A 17032-nucleotide genomic window follows, 5' to 3' on the forward strand; every position below is an offset into this window, starting at 1 on the left:
GGGTCAAATGCAGAGGATAATTTCGCCACACCTAGTGTGTGTGTGACTATCATTGCTACTTTAACTTTTTTAACATACAGATTTGAGTTAAAATAGTCTATATATTTTTCCACAATTAATACATTTGTGTAATACCATTTTTTTTTATGGGTATGCAGTTTAATGACAGTCATGTTGATACACATAAGGCTGAATTAGCACACACGCAGCACGACTCGTTTGTAATATACTTTTTTATTCTTTTCATAGGAAACAAATCGTCATATTTGAAACGTCCTTTTTTTTTTTTTTATCGCTGCGAAATGTCTTTTGAGTGGCGGAGTTCCTCTTTCTCAACAGTACATTCAGTTATCTGAAAGAAAACATCTTGGCACTTAGAAAACAACCAACACAAAAAAAATAAATAAAAAAAATGTCACCTTTATTTTGTAGAGAACAAAAAAAATAAAGAAAACAAAAAAACAAAAGCCATTGAAACAGTCATTTTTTTTTTGTTTGTTTGTTTTTTTTTTAAATACTTTTCGTTTTTTTGAACTGGAGAATATTGAAAATACACTTTGTAATGTGGCTTGTTCTCTCTTTATAGTTACAAATATGTACAGTAAGAGTCTGGCCTGGCACCTCCACTGGTAATAAAAAGGTGTTTTCTATTCATTTCTGTGGGTCACCTCAGATGGAGGTCCCGTGATTGGCCTTCCCCTCCGAGAGGGGCCCCCCCGGCCCCGGCTGGTAGGACATGGGCATGGGGGTCTTGACCGGGCTCTGGCGGAAGAGCCCCCCGTTGGGCGCCCGGTGTTTGCAGCGGATGGAGGGCATGGTGGCGCTGCTGAGGGGCAGGGGCAAGGTCCGCCCGCCCACCGCGCCCAGTGTCCGCCCGGCCCCGTGGCCCTCCCGCAGGAAGGTGCTCACCGAGAGGGGCGGCGGCCCCCGGTGGGCGGGGTACTCCCTGGCGGACAAGACCTCCAGGGACTGGCTGGGCTGCATGCTGCTAATGTCCAGGGCGGAGATCTCGATGGACTGGCCGGGCAGCTGCTTGTGGGCCAGGTCTTCGTCCAGGAGGCTGTTCAAACGCTGGTGGACCTGCTCCAAGTTCATCTCCTTGTCCTTAGACCACGACCAGGTTCCATGGGTGGGTGGGGGGAGGAGGGGGGGCATGTCCAGAACAAGAGACAAAGAAGACAGGTTATACTTTGGTCTTGTCATCAAACATTGTGGTTGTCCTGAAAGGCTGGATTTACACTTTGACGTTCTGTCGTATAGAGGATCTTTGACAATTAGCCTTTTGTGCTCACATCATATAGAGGATCTTTGGGATACGTTTTTGCAGTAAGTCCTTAAGAACAGCAAAGCACTTTAATCATACAGAGGATCTTTGACATTTTTAATTTTTTTTGCAATAAACCTTTAAAAACAACAAAAAGCTGCAGTCACATAGAGGATCTTTGAGCAAGATTTTCGCAATAAAACCTTAGAAACAGCACAGCGCTCCTGTCCCACACCGTAAAGAATCTTTGACTGGCACATTTGCAGGAAATGCCTCAAAACATCACATAGAGGATCTTTGACCAACATTTTAGCAACAAAACCTTAGAAACAGCATAATGCTCTTGTCCAACTCCGTAAAGGATCTTTGACTAGCACATTTGCAGGAAATGCCTCAAAACATCACATATAGGAACTTTGACCAACTATTTTGCAATAAAACCTTAGAAACAGTATAACGCTCCTGTCCCACGCAGTAAAGGATCTTTGACTAGGGCAATTGTAGTAAATGCCTCAAAACATCACATAGAGGATCTTTGACCAACATTTCTGCAATAAAACCTTAGAAACAGCATAACGCTCCTGTCCGACGCCATAAAGGATCTTTGACTAGCACATTTGCAGTAAATGCCTAAAAACATCACATATAGGAACTTTGACCAACATTTTTGCAATAAAACCTTAGAAACAGCATAACACTCCTGTCCCATGCTGTAAATGATCTTTGACTAGCGCATTTGCAGTAAATGCCTCAAAACATCACATAGAGGATCTTTGACCAACATTTTTGCAATACAACCTTAGAAAACAGCACAGCGCTCCTGTCCCATACAGTAAAGGATCTTTGACTAGCGCATTTTGCAGTAAATGCCTCAAAACATCACATAAAGGATCTTTGACCAACATTTTTGCAATAAAACCTTAGAAACAGCATAACGCTCATGCCCCACTCCATAAAGGATCTTTGACTATCATATATGTAGTAAATGCCTCAAAACATCACATATAGGAACTTTGACCAACATTTTTGCAATAAAACCTTAGAAATAGCATAACGCTCCTGTCCCACGCAGTAAAGGATCTTTGACTAGCGCATTTGCAGTAAATGCCTCAAAACATCACATAGAGGATCTTTGACCAACATTTTTGCAATAAAACCTTACAAAACAGCATAGCGCTCCTGTCCCACACAGGAAAGGACCTTTGACCAGCACATTTGCAGGAAATGCCTCAAAACATCACATATAGGAACTTTGACCAACTATTTTGCAATAAAACCTTAGAAACAGCATAACGCTCCTGTCCCACGCAGTAAAGGATCTTTGACTAGGGCATTTGCAGTAAATGCCTCAAAACATCACATAGAGGATCTTTGACCAACATTTTTGCAATAAAACCTTACAAAACAGCACAGCGCTCCTGTCCCATACAGTAAAGGATCTTTGACTAGCGCATTTGCAGTAAATGCCTCAAAACATCACATAAAGGATCTTTGACCAACATTTTTGCAATAAAACCTTAGAAACAGCATAACGCTCATGCCCCACTCCATAAAGGATCTTTGACTATCATATATGTAGTAAATGCCTCAAAACATCACATATAGGAACTTTGACCAACATTTTTGCAATAAAACCTTAGAAATAGCATAACGCTCCTGTCCCACGCAGTAAAGGATCTTTGACTAGCGCATTTGCAGTAAATGCCTCAAAACATCACATAGAGGATCTTTGGCCAACATTTTTGCGATAAAACCTTACAAAACAGCATAGCGCTCCTGTCCCACACAGGAAAGGATCTTTGACTAGCACATTTGCAGTAAATGCCTCAAAACATCACATAGAGGATCTTTGACCAACATTTTTGCAATAAAACCTTACAAAACAGCACAGCGCTCCTGTCCCATACAGTAAAGGATCTTTGACTAGCGCATTTGCAGTAAATGCCTCAAAACATCACATAAAGGATCTTTGACCAACATTTTTGCAATAAAACCTTAGAAACAGCATAACGCTCATGCCCCACTCCATAAAGGATCTTTGACTATCATATATGTAGTAAATGCCTCAAAACATCACATATAGGAACTTTGACCAACATTTTTGCAATAAAACCTTAGAAATAGCATAACGCTCCTGTCCCACGCAGTAAAGGATCTTTGACTAGCGCATTTGCAGTAAATGCCTCAAAACATCACATAGAGGATCTTTGACCAACATTTTTGCGATAAAACCTTACAAAACAGCATAGCGCTCCTGTCCCACACAGGAAAGGATCTTTGACCAGCACATTTGCAGTAAATGCCTCAAAACATCACATAGAGGATCTTTGACCAACATTTTTGCAATAAAACCTTAGAAACAGCATAACGCTCCTGTCAAACACCGTAAAGGATCTTTGACTAGCACATTTGAAGTAAATGCCTCAAAACATCACATATAGGAACTTTGACTAATATTTTTGCAATAAAACCTTACAAAACAGCATAGCGCTCCTGTCCCATACAGTAAAGGATCTTTGACTAGCGCATTTGCAGTAATTGCCTCAAAACATCACATAGAGGATCTTTGACCAACATTTTTGCAATACAACCTTAGAAGCAGCATAACGCTCCTGTCAAACGCCGTAAAGGATCTTTGACAATCACATTTGCAGTAAATGCCTCAAAACATCACATATAGGAACTTTGACCAACATTTTTGCAATAAAACCTTAGAAACAGCATAACGCTCCTGTCCCACGCCGTAAAGGATCTTTGACTAGCGCATTTGCAGTAAATGCCTCAAAACATCACATATAGGAACTTTGACCAACATTTTTGCAATAAAACCTTAGAAACAGCATAACGCTCCTGTCCCACGCAGTAAAGGATCTTTGACTAGCGCATTTGCAGTAAATGCCTCAAAACATCACATAGAGGATCTTTGACCAACATTTTTGCAATAAAACCTTAGAAACAGCATAACGCTCCTGTCAAACACCGTAAAGGATCTTTGACTAGCACATTTGAAGTAAATGCCTCAAAACATCACATTTAGGAACTTTGACTAATATTTTTGCAATAAAACCTTAGAAACAGCATAACGCTCCTGTCAAACACCGTAAAGGATCTTTGACTAGCACATTTGAAGTAAATGCCTCAAAACATCACATATAGGAACTTTGACCAACATTTTTGCAATAAAACCTTAGAAACAGCATAACGCTCCTGTCCCACGCAGTAAAGGATCTTTGACTAGCGCATTTGCAGCAAATGCCTCAAAACATCACATAGAGGATCTTTGACCAACATTTTTGCAATAAAACCTTAGAAACAGCATAACGCTCCTGTCAAACACCGTAAAGGATCTTTGACTAGCACATTTGAAGTAAATGCCTCAAAACATCACATATAGGAACTTTGACTAATATTTTTGCAATAAAACCTTACAAAACAGCATAGCGCTCCTGTCCCATACAGTAAAGGATCTTTGACTAGCGCATTTGCAGTAATTGCCTCAAAACATCACATAGAGGATCTTTGACCAACATTTTTGCAATACAACCTTAGAAGCAGCATAACGCTCCTGTCAAACGCCGTAAAGGATCTTTGACAATCACATTTGCAGTAAATGCCTCAAAACATCACATATAGGAACTTTGACCAACATTTTTGCAATAAAACCTTAGAAACAGCATAACGCTCCTGTCCCCTGCTGTAAATGATCTTTGACTAGCGCATTTCCAGTAAATGCCTCAAAACATCACACAGAGGATCTTTGACCAACATTTTTGCAATACAACCTTAGAAACAGCACAGCGCTCCTGTCAAACGCCGTAAAGGATCTTTGTCAATCACATTTGCAGTAAATGCCTCAAAACATCACATATAGGAACTTTGACCAACATTTTTGCAATAAAACCTTAGAAACAGCATAACGCTCCTGTCAAACGCCGTAAAGGATCTTTGACAATCACATTTGCAGTAAATGCCTCAAAACATCACATAGAGGATCTTTGACCAACATTTTTGCAATAAAACCTTAGAAACAGCATAACGCTCCTGTCCCACGCCGTAAATGATCTTTGACTAGCGCATTTGCATTAATTGCCTCAAAACATCACCAACATTTTTGCAATACAACCTTAGAAAACAGCATAGCGCTCCTGTCCCATACAGTAAAGGATCTTTGACTAGCGCATTTGCAGTAAATGCCTCAAATAATCACATAGAGGATCTTTGATCAAGATTTTCGCAATAAAACCTTAGAAACAGCATAACGCTCCTGTCCCATGCTGTAAATGATCTTTGACTAGCGCATTTGCAGTAAATGCCTCAAAACATCACATATAGGATCTTTGACCAACATTTTTGCAATACAACCTTAGAAGCAGCATAACGCTCCTGTCAAACGCCGTAAAGGATCTTTGACAATCACATTTGCAGTAAATGCCTCAAAACATCACATAGAGGATCTTTGACCAATATTTTTGCAATACAACCTTAGAAACAGCATAACGCTCCTGTCAAACGCCGTAAAGGATCTTTGACAATCACATTTGCAGTAAATGCCTCAAAACATCACATATAGGAACTTTGACCAACATTTTTGCAATAAAACCTTAGAAACAGCATAGTGCTTCTGTCCCACACAGGAAAGGATCTTTGACTAGCACATTAGCAGTAAATGCCTCAAAACATCACATAGAGGATCTTTGACCAACATTTTTGCAATACAACCTTAGAAACAGCATAACGCTCCTGTCAAACGCCGTAAAGGATCTTTGACAATCACATTTGCAGTAAATGCCTCAAAACATCACATATAGGAACTTTGACCAACATTTTTGCAATAAAACCTTAGAAACAGCATAACGCTCCTGTCCCATGCTGTAAATGATCTTTGACTAGCGCATTTGCAGTAAATGCCTCAAAACATCACACAGAGGATCTTTGACCAACATTTTTGCAATACAACCTTAGAAACAGCACAGCGCTCCTGTCAAACGCCGTAAAGGATCTTTGTCAATCACATTTGCAGTAAATGCCTCAAAACATCACATATAGGAACTTTGACCAACATTTTTGCAATAAAACCTTAGAAACAGCATAACGCTCCTGTCAAACGCCGTAAAGGATCTTTGACAATCACATTTGCAGTAAATGCCTCAAAACATCACATAGAGGATCTTTGACCAACATTTTTGCAATAAAACCTTAGAAACAGCATAACGCTCCTGTCCCACGCCGTAAAGGATCTTTGACTAGCGCATTTGCAGTAATTGCCTCAAAACATCACATAGAGGATCTTTGACCAACATTTTTGCAATACAACCTTAGAAAACAGCATAGCGCTCCTGTCCCATACAGTAAAGGATCTTTGACTAGCGCATTTGCAGTAAATGCCTCAAATAATCACATAGAGGATCTTTGATCAAGATTTTCGCAATAAAACCTTAGAAAAAGCATAACGCTCCTGTCCCACGCCGTAAAGGATCTTTGACTAGCGCATTTGCAGTAATTGCCTCAAAACATCACATAGAGGATCTTTGACCAACATTTTTGCAATACAACCTTAGAAGCAGCATAACGCTCCTGTCAAACGCCGTAAAGGATCTTTGACAATCACATTTGCAGTAAATGCCTCAAAACATCACATATAGGAACTTTGACCAACATTTTTGCAATAAAACCTTAGAAACAGCATAACGCTCCTGTCCCATACAGTAAATGATCTTTGACTAGCGCATTTGCAGTAAATGACTGAAAACATCACATAGAGGATCTTTGACCAACATTTTTGCAATAAAACCTTACAAAACAGCATAGTGCTTCTGTCCCACGCAGTAAAGGATCTTTGACTAGCACATTAGCAGTAAATGCCTCAAAACATCACATAGAGGATCTTTGACCAATATTTTTGCAATACAACCTTAGAAACAGCATAACGCTCCTGTCAAACGCCGTAAAGGATCTTTGACAATCACATTTGCAGTAAATGCCTCAAAACATCACATATAGGAACTTTGACCAACATTTTTGCAATAAAACCTTAGAAACAGCATAACGCTCCTGTCCCACACAGGAAAGGATCTTTGACTAGCACATTAGCAGTAAATGCCTCAAAACATCACATAGAGGATCTTTGACCAACATTTTTGCAATACAACCTTAGAAACCGCATAACGCTCCTGTCAAACGCCGTAAAGGATCTTTGACAATCACATTTGCAGTAAATGCCTCAAAACATCACATAGAGGATCTTTGATCAAGATTTTTGCAATAAAACCTTAAAAAGAGCACAGCGCTCCTGTCCCACGCAGTAAAGGATCTTTGACGAGCGCATTTGCAGTAAATGCCTCCAAACATCACACAGAGGATCTTTGACTAGAGCACTTGCAGTAAATGCCTCAAAACATCATATAAAAGATCTTTGAGTAGTGCATGTGCTGTAAATACTTAACACCAGCAAAATGATCCTGACCTTTAGATGATCTTTGACTAACACTCTCGCAGTGAATCCTTAAAACAGATGAATATTCCTGTCACATAGATGATCTTTGACGAGTGTAGAAACATTACTGATGAGCCTCCATTGAGATGATTTACCAAGAGTGTAAATCCAGCCTGAGACACAATCGAGAACACGCTATGATCGTGTTTGAGACTCGATGTTTTTATTTAAACTTCAACATAAAGTCTCAAAGACAAGACGATCTGCACTCATGCACAAACACAAAGACGTACAGTCAATGGTTACAAACGTGGTTAAAAGGACGACAAGACAAATGACAGCCGAGGAAAGCAGAGACGAACTTTCAGGACTCGACTCAGCAAATTGATCTGCTGAGAATTGACTTGAAAAAGGGAGAAAAAGTGCAGAGTCATCATTTCCCGTGCAAAGTCTGCACTACTTTTTTGGATCAAGTCCGCCTCCGCTTTCCTGGTCATGCACCCTTTTGGGTCGATACACAGTCGAAGAAGACACCATCAATGACAGATGAAGCCACGAGAATCGACCCCAGCCCCGCCCCCTTTTGTCCTGACAGCCAATCAGCACTCAAAGTCACGTCCGTTTGACTGTCCCAATGTCCCGCCTCCTTCCAATGTTATTAATATTGCAATCATTACATTGGATATTAAACTTTAACAATGTCATGTTCCTACGTGCACAATAACAAGGAAATCAAATACTGCACAACACAAATAAAACAAAAATACATACAAAATAAATGAGTACATACTCTTATTATTAATGTTATTATTATTGTTGTTGCTGTTGAATTAGTGACATTTTTAACTTTTAAAATTAAATTTAAAAATGGCAAAACATTTGTTGACTCTTGTCATTAAACATAGGAATTCACACTGTATAGAAAATAGAAAAAAGTATACATATATAAATATATCAACTATTATTATTATTATTATCCATCCATCCATCCATTTTCTTCAGCTTATCCGAGGTCGGGTCGCGGGGGCAGCAGCCTAAGTAGAGAAGCCCAGACTTCCCTCTCCCCAGCCACTTCGTCCAGCTCCTCCTGGGGGATCCCGAGGTGTTCCCAGGCCAGCCGGGAGACATAGTCTTCCTAATGTGTCCTGGGTCTTCCCCGTGGCCTCCTGCCGGTCGGACGTGCCCTAAAGACCTCCCTAGGGAGGCGTTCGGGTGGCATCCTGAGCAGATGCCCGAACCACCTCATCTGACTCCTCTCAATGTGGAGGAGCAGCAACTTTACTCTGAGCCCCTCCCGGATAACAGAGCTTCTCACCCTATCTCTAAGGGAGAGACCCACCACCCGGCGGAGGAAACTCATTTCCGTCCAGTCTCCAGGCTAAACGTTGAGGGCAAAATCTTCTTCAGTGTCATTGCACAGAGGATGGGCGAGTATCTCTGAAGAAATTAGTACATCGATACAGCTGTACAGAAGGCAGTAATATCAGGATTCTCTGCGTGCTCAGAACATTCCAGCGTGATCTGGCACCAGATCCAAGTGGCAAAGGCGAAGAGAAAGAATCTCCACGTAGTCTTCCTCGACCTTGCCAATGCCTTTGGTTCGGTGCCCCATGAACTCCTGTGGTCTGCTTCTCAGAAAACTGGAAGAGAACTTCAGTTGGGCCCGTATAAAGATCAAACCATCCAAGTCACGAAGCATCTCAGTTGTGAAGGGAGTGCTCTCGGACCTGAACTTCTTCATCGGAGATGACCCAATCCCAACAATGTCTGAGCAGCCTGTAAAGAGTCTTGGCAAGTGGTATGATGCAAGCCTGAAGGACAAAGACCAGGCGCAACAACTGCATAAGGATATCAGCAGTGGCCTACAGTCAATCAATAACACCCAACTGCCTGGAAAATTAAAGGCCTGGTGCTTGCAGTTCGGACTCCAACCCAGGATACTGTTGGTTATGAGGTCCCAATCTCAGCCGTAGAGAAGAGGAGTCAGAGGCTACATCAAAAAATGGCTCGGAGTTCCACGATGCCTTACCACCATAGGCCTCTACGGAGACGGCATCCTCAAGCTTCTCTCACCAGTCTCACAGAGGAGTTCAAGTGTGCAAATACAAGACTCCAGATGGCACTGAATGAATCCAGAGACTTAGTAGTGAGTAACAATGCACCGACTTTGGCGACAGGGCGCAAATGGAGAGCAGCCAAAGCAGTGGAAGAAGCAACAGCAGCCCTCAGACATGCTGACATTGTGGGCTATGTCCAGCAAGGAAGAGGAGGCTTTGGGCTAACAGCTACATGCCCAGCTTGGAGTAAGGCCACAGCACCAGAACGGAGGAAGATGGTGGTGGACAAAGTATGCCGCCAGGAGGAGGCTGCAAGATCGGCCAAGGCAGTCTCTCTGGGCAAACAGGGTCAGTGGACGAGATGGGACAGTGTGGAGAGGAAGAAGATCAGCAGGAAGAAACATGTGGGCCATGGAAGCGAGGCAGTTGAGCTTTACCATTCCATACCATACCATAACAGCTTTATTTATAAAAACATGTCATCAGAGCTACATACGACGTCCTTCCAACACCAGTTAATCTTCACTAGTGGATCGGTAATGACCCGTAGTGTGCCCTTTGTTCCATGCCAGCCACCCTCAAGCACATTCTCACAGGGTGCAAAACCAGTCAGTTATACGTGGCGTCACAACCAAGTCCTAAAGACCCGTACATCCACCCTGGAGGACAAACGAGTTGCCATCAATTCCCTACCACCATCAGCAGCCAACTACAAGCAACCTTTGTCCGCGAAGGGGCTAAGGTAGTCAGGAGCGGCTCCATGCCACCTGAACAAGGCCAGCTACGCTTGGCCCGAGACTGGAGGATGCTGGCTGCTCTTGGCCGGCAGCTTGCGCTTCCTCCAGAGATCGCCGTAACCACCCTGAGACCGGACGTGGTGCTCTGGTCCCCTTCAGAAAAAAAGGTGTTCATCATGGAACTCACAGTACCCTGGGAGGACTCAGTAGATGAGGCTTACGAGCGAAAAACACCTACTCTATGCCGAGCTCGCAGCTGAAGCACAACAACGTGACTGCAACATTGAGCTCCGCCCAGTGGAGGTGGGCTGCAGAGGCTTTGTGGCGAGCGAGATCTACCACCAAACTGCTTGTAGACCTGGGAGTCCGATGCCAAAGCCTGCGCATAGCCATCAAAGCTGCATCTGAGGCAGCCGAAAGAGGCAGCCAGTGGCTGTTCATGAGGAGGAAATACCCCTTCTGGGCCACCAAGTAGCAAGCCAGGAGGTATGCGGTCAGCTTAGGCTTGACTCAGGGAAAAGGACGCCCCTGTCATGCATAGTCCAATGAGAAGTCTGCTGCGCAACACCAAGCAACTCTCATGACTAATTGGGACTGACGCAAGCCCGGGGCTGATCACCCTGTGGTTGGCCACCCCTGGAGAGGGAATCTAGTGTTAAGGCCGAAACGCCCACTGACCCAAGGGTACATTACTGATGATGCGTCCAAAATTGCAACACATCCATCCACCATTCCACCAGTCATCACCAAAACAACACACACTCTCAAGTATGTGCCAGCACAAAGGAATTTACACCTTTTCCTGTGTTTCGTAAACGTATTATTGTTGTTATTATTATTATTATTATTTGTATTATGATTATGATGATTATTATTTGTATTATTATTATTATCCATCCATTTTCTACCGCTTATTCCTTTCGGGATCACGGGGGGCGCTGGAGCCAATGTCAGCTACAATCGGGCAAAAGGCGGGGTACACCCTGGACAAGTCGCCACCTCATCGCAGGGCCAACACAGATAGACAGACTATCATTATTATTATTATTATTATTATTTGTATTATTATTATTGAAAAGCTGTCATCGTTGCTGGGCAACACACTTAATGTTACTTTACAGCATGAACATGCTAAAAAGTGGAGACCTGACTGGAGTTCAAGCCGAACCCCTCGGCGGTTTTTAGAAAGACTTCTTTGATTGACAGCTAAGTAGCGGAAAGAAGGGACTTGGAGGTCAAACAGGCCGGTGGGGGTCGAGGCTGAGGTTCTACGTCATCTGCTAACGCTCACACTTTAGTTTAGGGATCCATGTCAAGCCTTAGTGAGTGGATGCAGAGGGGCTGCCAAGTCCGAGGTCTACGGCGTTAAGACTTGAATGGATTGGCTAAAGAGAGCTATCGACCCAGAAGTACAACGGTGTCAAATTAACGCTACGTGGTTGGCTCCGCCTGCGCTTCTCTCTCACACGAGCGTACGAGAGAAGCGCAGGCGGAGCGTCATGAGGAGAATGATCACATGATGATCACATGACCACACCTATCACAGCTGCGTGTACTGCAGCTCCACTAAATCGGGGCTGGCGTCTGTGCTTGCTGGATCCATAAAGTAGAGTGTGGCAGTGGCGTCTCTGGGCAGCACCGGGGGGCCCGGGGGTCTGGGTCTGGACCGGGGCCTCGGCGGGGCGGGGGGCCCCAAGTTCTGGGCCAGCAGGTTTGGGCCCGGTCCGGACGGCTTGTCATGGGTCACCTCTTTGGGCTCCTTCCTGCGGCAGTGGTTGCTGGTCCACCAGGTCTCCAGCGCCGCCACCAGCAGGGCCAGCAGCAACCCGGCCGCCAGGATGCAGAAGACCCCAGCGAAGCTGTGCAGGTGCAGCGCCCGGCCCTCTGTCTGGGGGTCGGCGTGGCTCTGCAGGTCGCAGCGGCCCTTCTTTGGCCACCACTTCTGCTTCAAGATGTCCAGGTCGCCTTTCTCCTGGAGCTCCAGAATCCTGAGGAGCACAAACAAAATGTTTTTTTCCAGCTAATAAAGTCAAAACCTGTTGTCGTGGTCGTGATATTTTGTCGTACAGTCCAAGAGCCCGCGTGACACCTTAGTAAAAAATAAAGACTTCTGTACAATTTGTGTCGAAACATTGCTAGAATTTTACAAAAGAAGTTAGTGTTTTTTACAGCAGATTTCTGTCAATAAAAAAAAAACGTTACTATTATATTAATTTTTACCGTAAAATTCCGGTGACCGTGCTGCCATTTTTTTACCGGAAAATCAAGAAATCACTGCACGTAAGCCATGGTATTAAGGACCTTCCATCCCTCAGTTGGTCCTGCATCAAAAAGCGACATGGAGTGTGTTCATGCATATTTGTATGTGCTACGGTGATGTAATCAATCTTGCATCACTAGCGAATATGCTAACACAAGTGTCAGTATATGTCTAGCATTAAAAGATTACAGTTGGTACAAAATGCGACTGCTAGACTTTTGACAAGAACAAGAAAGTTTGATCATATTACGCCTATACTGTATATACCTTATATACATATATACATACCTATACTGGCTCAGCTGCACTGGCTTCCTGTGCACTTAAGATGCGACTTTAAGGTTTTACTACTTACGTATAAAATACTGCACGGTCTAGCTCCAGCCTATCTTGCTGACAGTATTGTACCATATGTCCCGGCAAGAAATCTGCGTTCAAAGAACTCCGGCTTATTAGTGATTCCCAGAGCCCAAAAAAAGTCTGCGGGCTATAGAGCGTTTTCTGTTCGGGCTCCAAAACTATGGAATGCCCTCCCGGTAAAAGTTAGAGATGCTACCTCGGTAGAAGCATTTAAGTCCCATCTTAAAACTCATTTGTATACTCTAGCCCAGGGGTCGGCAACCCGCGGCTCCGGAGCCGCATGCGGCTCCTTGACCACTCTGATGCGGCTCGGCTACATACATGCCGACCCCCCCGATTTTCCCAGGAGACTTATGGATCTCAGTGTCTATCATTAATTACTCCCAGGGAAAAAATAATCCTATTTACACTCTTAATACTAAAAAAAGGGCGTGCCCTAATTGCACTGCAGTAATTGTCCTCTACAGCATTTACATACAGCGTGCCAGTCCAGCCACATGTTGCATGTTGTTATTACTTGCACACACAGGAGACAGCAAAGCATACTTACTCATCAGCCACACAGCTTACACTGACGGTAGCCGTATCAAACAACTTTAACATTGTTACGTTACAAATATGCGCCACACTGTGAACCCACACCAAAAAAGAATGAAAAACACATTTCTGGAGAACATCCCACCGTAACACAACATAAACACAACACAACCATTACCCAGAATCCCATGCAGCCCTAACTCTTCCGGTCTACATTATACACCCCCGCTACCACCAAATCCCCCCACACATCCACCCCCCCCCTCTCCGTGCGTTGGTTGAGCGGAAGAGTTAGGGCTGCATGGGATTCTGGGTATTGGTACCGTCAGTGTAAGATGTGTGGCTGCTGAGTTAGTACGCCTTGCTGTCACTTACGTGACCAAGCTGAAACTGCATTCTACGTGTGGTCAAGCAGGTACACTGTTAGGGCAGGCTGTAGAGGGCGCCAAATGCAGTGTCATCACGCTCTGGTATTCGGGAGTCTCCCGGGAAAAATGAGAGGGTTGGCAAGTGTGAAGCTATCAAGTGCCATTCATTCAAAACTCGCGGGCTGCACTAACATCAAATTTCCACATTAAAGTGCGTGCTGGTGCGTGTGTCGGAGACCCCTGGTTAACATAGCACAAAGCATTTAAGCTTTGTATGCGGTGTTTTTCATTTTAAATTTAAAAATTTTTTTTGTGGCTCCCATTACTTTCTTTAATTTGTGAAACTTGCCAAAATGGCTCTTTGAGTGGTAAAGGTTGCCAACCCCTGCTCTAGCCTTTAAATAGACCCCTCTTTTTTTAGACCAGTTGATCTGCCGTTTTCTTTTCTCCTTTGTCCCCTCGCCGGGTTATTCCGGTTCCGTTGACCATGGATGAGATGCTGGCTGTCCAGAGTTGGGACCCGGGGTGGACCGCTCGCCTGTGCTTCGGTTGGGGACGTCTCTGCGCTACTGACCTGTCTCCGCTCGAGATGGTCTCCTGCTGGCCCCACTATGGACTGGACTCTCACTGTTATGTGGATCCACTAGGGACTGTACTTAGAGGGGGGATTACCCACATATGCGGTCCCCTCCAAGGTTTCTCATAGTCATTCACATCGACGTCCCTTGTATGGGCTCTGTGCCGAGGATGTCGTTGTGGCTTGTGCAGCCCTTTGAGACTTTTGTGATTTAGGGCTATATAAATCAACATTGATTGATTGATTGATTGATATTATTACCTTACAATGACATTATTTTTGTATTGTTTCACTTTCACAAATTCCTCAGTAAATCCACCAAAATGTCACAGTGGAGTTATTGAGTCTGTTTAGCTGATTGGAGAGCTAGCTTGCTCAGCTAGTCGGTCCATGACCATGACTTCTGTTTTGTTTGATCAGCCGTTTTACTGCCCTGTTCCAGACACCGTTTGGAAACAATTAAGGTATGTAAAAAAAGATATACAAAATCTTTAGTACTGGATATACCTGCGGCTAATGGTCTGATGCGGCTAATATTTGTAAAAATAATTTTTCTTCTTATATTTGGTGAGTGTAGTGTGGTGGCATTTCTGACCTTTTGTACCATATTTTGTGTCTGTCAAAGTCCGAAAGAGAGCGAGGTCGAAAAGCATTAAGAAAGACACGTCAGTAGTGGAATGTCTGCTCGTTTCTCTTTCTTCTATTCCGTACCATTGAAGGAGCATATGTGGGTTAGAGTTGAACATATGGTCGGCCTGACCATTTTACAAAATGTTTTGATTGTTTATTATGACTAAGGGATTCAAGGGTGTTGCAGAACTAACAGGTCCAAAACAACTGGACCTTGACACACGAGGGAAACACATAATTGGCCAAGTAGACCAAGTCTATGTATGATTCGCGTGATTCTCGATTCATCCAACGTCTCCGGAGGACGTTGTCTGTTTGCATGGCAATTCAATCCAACCTTGTACCATTTGATTATGAGTAAATAAATCTTTTGTACTTTTTGCACTTTTGTTGCTGTTTAAGATTCGGACATTCCACCACAGTAGCCTAAACACCGATGTGCTCTGTAGCCCGGAAAACAAAGTCTACTTTGGGACACATTATGATCCAGAACCTTATGTTTTTGAGCCTGAATATACAGAGGATGAGTTACAGGTATTAGAAGCTGGGTGCTAAGATGCTAACATTTCTGTTTTTGTCAACTTTGGATCTAACTCAAGCTGAAGACTTCTTATGAACGTAAACATCAAAGACAGTTTAGTCCTGGAAATATATCAACTGTCTTCCTGTTGTGTCTCGCCGGTGTGACCTGTTGCTCCTCTACGACGCTCACAAAGCAGTAAAGTCACACAAACGTGACGGATGTGAACTTCAAATGCGGCCCGCCAAAAAAAAAAAAGCGATGCAGGTATCATGCGGATCGAGAGGATTGATCTCCCTTTAAAACAAAACCGCCATCTCTTGAACGCATCACTTGTAGGAGAATGAAAGTGTCGTGATGTTTCATGAGTGTTGAGCGACTCCCTGTCCATTTGTGATCTGTGGGCGCCTCTTCTTCTCTTTTATGAATGTGCAGCATTATGCTCCAATATTTATGTGGCAGGCCTTGCGGAGAAATCACCGTGTATAGCGTTAGACGCCGCCATACGAGGAGATTCGAGGCCAATCTCATCCTTCTTCTCCATTTGTTCTTCCACTTTTTTATCACTGTTAGCAAGAAGTACAACCCCCCTGTGTCCGTATTGTCCTGGTGATGCTTGACTTTATTCCACAGAGTACAAACCCCAAAAGCAGTGAAGTTGTCACGTTGTGTAAATGGTAAATAAAAAGAAAATACAACAAATCATTATATTCTCTTTTTATTTACCATTTACACAACGTGACAACTTCACTGCTTTTGGCTTTTGTAAGAGAATAGGTCAATCCTCATTACCTATGCATTTTTTAGCAGCCTCTTGCTAGCAGTTTTTACTATTTAGTAGGGATGTCCGATAATGGCTTTTTTGCCGATATCCGATATTCCGATATTGTCCAACTCTTAATTACCGATACCGATGTATACAGTCATGGAATTAACACATTATTATGCCTAATTTGGACAACCAGGTATGGTGAAGATGATGTCCTTTTTAGGAAAAAATAATACAATAAAAGAAGATAAATAAATTAAAAACATTTTCTTGAATAAAAAAGAAAGTACAACAATATAAAAACAGTTACATTGAAACTAGTAATGAATGAAAATGAGTCAAATGAAGTGTTAAAGGTTAGTACTATTAGTGGACCAGCATGTGTGCTTACGGACTGTATCCCTTGCAGACTGTATTGATATATATTGATATATAATGTAGGAAGCAGAATATTAATAACAGAAAGAAACAACCCTTTTGTGTGAATGAGTGTAAATGGGGGAGGGAGGTTTTTGGGGTT

The 17032-nt window shown here is 43.2% G+C and overlaps 1 protein-coding gene across 1 annotated transcript in view; it reads right to left on the reverse strand.

The window, feature by feature from the left end:
- Positions 1-226: 226 nt before the first annotated feature.
- Positions 227-17032, reverse strand: part of LOC133657656 (glutamate receptor ionotropic, delta-1-like) — a 1080304-nt gene continuing 1063498 nt past the window's right edge. The window contains exons 15-16 of the mRNA XM_062059243.1: positions 12239-12479; positions 227-1104 (exon numbers count right to left, since the gene is read on the reverse strand). Of these exons, the coding sequence (XP_061915227.1) occupies positions 670-1104; positions 12239-12479 (676 nt within the window). The 3' untranslated portion in view covers positions 227-669. The remainder of the gene's footprint in view (positions 1105-12238; positions 12480-17032) is intronic.

This window comes from Entelurus aequoreus, linkage group LG09 (genome assembly GCF_033978785.1).
Source record: "Entelurus aequoreus isolate RoL-2023_Sb linkage group LG09, RoL_Eaeq_v1.1, whole genome shotgun sequence".
Lineage (NCBI taxonomy): Eukaryota > Metazoa > Chordata > Actinopteri > Syngnathiformes > Syngnathidae > Entelurus > Entelurus aequoreus.